Raw genomic sequence first — 3914 nt, forward strand, 5'->3', positions numbered from 1 at the left:
ATTTGATTTCAACTTTATAGAATTTGGCATACAATTAATTCGTATCTCTACATTTCCTTGAGTAGCAGTACTAACTTTTTCTTATGGACGGTAGCCGGTAAAATTGTTGTACTGTAACTAGGAGATCACGAGTTTGAATTATAGAAATAGCCTCTTTTAAAAATAGAGTATAGGATTGCGTACAATAAACATTTGTGGTCCGACTCTTTCACGGACCCCATGAATAGCGGAAACTTAAGTGCACTAGCTAACGTAGACCTTTTTGTACACTCCCACACTTCAGTATAGCTTCAACTAGTACTCTCACTCTCAGTTTCTTTCTCCTTCTCTCCAATGGCAACTCTCTGCAAATCCTCCATCTTTCTCTTTTTGTCATTGTTTCTTCTGAGTTCTGCTTCAGATGAAGCTGATATTCTTCTAACATTTAAGAACTCCATTAATGACCCTTTAAACCTTCTTTCAAGCTGGTCTAATACCACAACTATTCACCACTGTAACTGGACTGGTATCACTTGTACATCTTCCATCTCTACTGTTAACCTCCAAAGTTTCAATCTTTCTGGTGAAATCTCACCTTCTATATGTCAACTACCCAATCTTGCTCATCTCAACCTTGCAAATAACTTCTTTAACCAGCCTATACCTCTACATCTCTCACAGTGTAATTCATTAGAAACTCTGAATCTTAGCAACAATCTCATTTGGGGTACTATTCCTGAACAGATTTCTCAGTTTGGTTCACTAAAAATTGTTGATTTTAGTAGAAACCATCTTGAAGGAAGAATCCCAGAAAGCATAGGGTCATTAAAAGAGCTTAAAGTTCTTAACTTTGGTAGCAATTTACTCTCAGGTGAAGTTCCAATGGTTTTTGGTAACTTCACTGAGCTTTTGGTTCTTGATTTGTCTCAAAATCCATTCTTGGAAAGTGAGATTCCTGTAGATATTGCTAAACTTAGTAAGCTTCAGAAGCTTTTGTTGCAAAGTTCTGGTTTTTATGGTGAAATACCAAACTTCTTTCAGGGTTTAAAAAGTTTGGTCATTTTGGACTTATCACAGAATAATATTACTGGGACTTTACCTCAAGTTGGTTTTTCTCTACCAAATTTGGTTTCTTTTGATGTTTCACAAAACAAGCTTTTTGGGGCATTTCCAAATGGTATATGTGAAGCAAAAGGTCTTGTTGATCTTGGTTTACATACTAATTTCTTTAATGGTTCTATACCTAATGATTCCATTAATGAGTGCATGAATCTTGAAAGTTTTCAAGTTCAGAACAATTTGTTCTCTGGGAATTTCCCTTCATGGTTATGGTCATTGCCTAAAATCAAGCTCATTAGAGCTGAAAACAACAGGTTTTTAGGTGAAATTCCTGACTCAATATCACAGGCTGCTCAGTTGGAGCAAGTTCAGATTGATAATAATAGCTTTACTAGTAAAATTCCACAAGGTCTTGGGCTGATTAGAAATTTGTACAGATTTTCTGCATCTTTAAATGGTTTGTATGGTGAGCTTCCTCCAAATTTCTGTGATTCACCAGTAATGAGTATCATAAATCTGTCACATAATTACCTTTCTGGCAAAATTCCTGAACTGAAAAAGTGTAAAAAATTAGTCTCATTATCACTGGCTGATAACAATTTAATTGGTGAAATACCAAAATCCCTTGGTGCATTGCCTGTTTTAACATATCTTGATCTTTCTCACAATAATCTCACTGGTGAAATACCAGAAGAGCTTCAGAACTTGAAGCTTGCTTTATTTAATGTCTCCTTCAATCAACTATCCGGTAGAGTTCCAGCTTCATTAATTTCTGGCCTCCCGTCTTCGTTCTTGCAAGGAAATCCTGACCTCTGTGGTCCAGGATTGTCCAATTCTTGCTCAGAAGAAAAGGATACGCGTAAGGGTGTGAATCTTTCAAAATTGGCATCTGCCTTGATTTCAGTAACTTTAGCTCTTGCAATTTTGATTATTGCTCTTGGATTTTACACGATAAGGCGGTCTAGGAAACAAAGATCTGAAATGGATGGTTGGAGATCAGTTTTCTTCTACCCTTTGAGAGTTACTGAGACTGATCTGATGATGTCAATGACTGAGAAGAATGCTAGAGGAAATGGAGGGACATTTGGAAGAGTTTATATTATGAACTTACCGAGTGGCGAGCTAATTGCTGTGAAGAAGTTAATGAATTTTGGGACTCAGTCTTCAAAATCTTTGAAAACTGAGATTAAGACATTAGCTAAGATCAGGCATAAGAACATCACAAAGATTCTTGGATTTTGTTACTCTAATGATGCCATATTCTTGATTTATGAATATCTAGCAAGAGGAAGCTTAGGGGATTTGATTGGGAAATCTGAGTTTCAATTACAATGGAATCTTAGGTTGAAGATTGCTATTGGAGTTGCTCAAGGATTAGCATATCTTCATAAAGATTACCTTCCTCATTTACTTCATCGAAACTTGAAATCGACTAATATCCTTCTTGATGCTGATTATGAACCAAAGATCACAGATTTTGCTCTAGATCGGATAATTGGAGAAGCTGCATTTAAGTCATCTCTGGCTTCAGATGCTTCATCTTCCTGTTATTTGGCACCAGGTACGCAACCTATAGTTGAATGTCATGACTACTATCGACCTAATATCCTTGTTTCCTAGTTATATATGCAATTATTCATTGATCTCCAAGGTGGTTTAGTTCAAAAACTTCACATTCTTGAGCAAATATTAATATGAATCTGCTCTATGGTTGGATTCTTGGATTATTCTCATGTGTAGTTTGAATTTTTCAGTAGTTAAATAAGTGTGAAGTAAACCCTTTTTTCTGCATTATTATTTAAGGAGAGTTTGGCATAATTGGTAAAGTTGCCTCCATGTAACCAGGAGGCCACGAGTTCAAGCCGTGAAAACAACCTCTTGTAGAGATGCAGGATAAGGCTGTTGTACAATAGATCCTTGTGGTCCGGCCCTTCCACGGATCCCGCGCATAGCGGGAGCTTAGTGCACTGGACTACCCTTTTATTATTGAGACAACATATTAATGTGATTATTTATCTTGCTTTTGCTTGAACAACCTCTCATTTGCACTGTTGTTTGTTTGCAGAATATGGTTACACAAAAAGGAGTAGTGAGCAAATGGACACATACAGTTTTGGTGTTATCCTACTAGAGCTTATAACAGGCAGACAAGCAGAAGAAACAGAATGTGGAGAGGGCTCTCTTGATGTGGTAAAGTGGGTAAGGAGGAAAATAAACATTACCAATGGAGCACTACAAGTTCTTGATCCCAAAATTTCAAGTGCTTGTCAACATGAAATGCTTGGAGCTCTCGAGATTGCTATACGTTGCACGACTGTAATGCCAGAGAAACGACCCTCAATGTTCGAAGTTGTGAGGGTGTTGCAGTGTCTGGATTCAAGATCCAAGCTAACATATCGAGAGGAACAATCCACTTCTAGCTATAGTTCAGTTCCTCTCTGAACTTTCAACAAATTCTCATGATTTTGTGAATTCTACTTCAATACTACAATGCCTGTTTTGAAATCCTTACTAGATTGTGGAATGTGCTTGGAAATTCTGTTTTTTTTTTTTTTTTTTTTTTTTAAACTCTACAGTTTGTTACTTTTGTTCTAATCAACATAATACAAGGTCTTTAACCCTGTTTATGTTGTCCATTTCTGTATATTATCTTAAGCATAATCCCCCCCTCTCACTTCTAGTTTTGATGGACTTGATTTTGTTATTAACTTTTGATGATAATTCTTGAGGTAATTATACCCCTTTCACAATCAACAACTATGACGTTTTGTGATATGTATAATAACGGGGGATTATGGGACAAAAATACAGCATTTCGGAGCGGATCAATCTTTGTGCCCCCACACACTTTCTCTCTCTATAAAAAAGCATGTGGG

General features: G+C 36.7%; 1 protein-coding gene across 1 annotated transcript; it reads left to right on the top strand.

The window, feature by feature from the left end:
- Window positions 1-264: 264 nt before the first annotated feature.
- LOC104239343 (probably inactive leucine-rich repeat receptor-like protein kinase At5g06940) lies at window positions 265-3672 on the top strand. The gene is made up of 2 exons (XM_009793959.2): window positions 265-2599; window positions 3104-3672. Exons 1-2 carry the CDS (start codon window positions 334-336, stop codon window positions 3478-3480), a joined length of 2643 nt encoding a protein of 880 aa, XP_009792261.1. The 5' UTR covers window positions 265-333; the 3' UTR covers window positions 3481-3672.
- The last annotated feature ends 242 nt before the right edge of the window (window positions 3673-3914 follow it).

The sequence above is a fragment of the Nicotiana sylvestris genome, chromosome 3 (genome assembly GCF_000393655.2).
Source record: "Nicotiana sylvestris chromosome 3, ASM39365v2, whole genome shotgun sequence".
Lineage (NCBI taxonomy): Eukaryota > Viridiplantae > Streptophyta > Magnoliopsida > Solanales > Solanaceae > Nicotiana > Nicotiana sylvestris.

What these genes read in the sequence shown, in the direction of transcription:
- LOC104239343 (XM_009793959.2), top strand. Translation starts at nt 334, where the DNA reads ATGGCAACTCTCTGCAAATCCTCCATCTTTCTCTTTTTGTCATTGTTT. An exon ending in TTCCTGTTATTTGGCACCAG is followed by an intron (nt 2,600 to 3,103) that starts GTACGCAACCTA and finishes GTTTGTTTGCAG; the next exon opens with AATATGGTTACACAAAAAGG.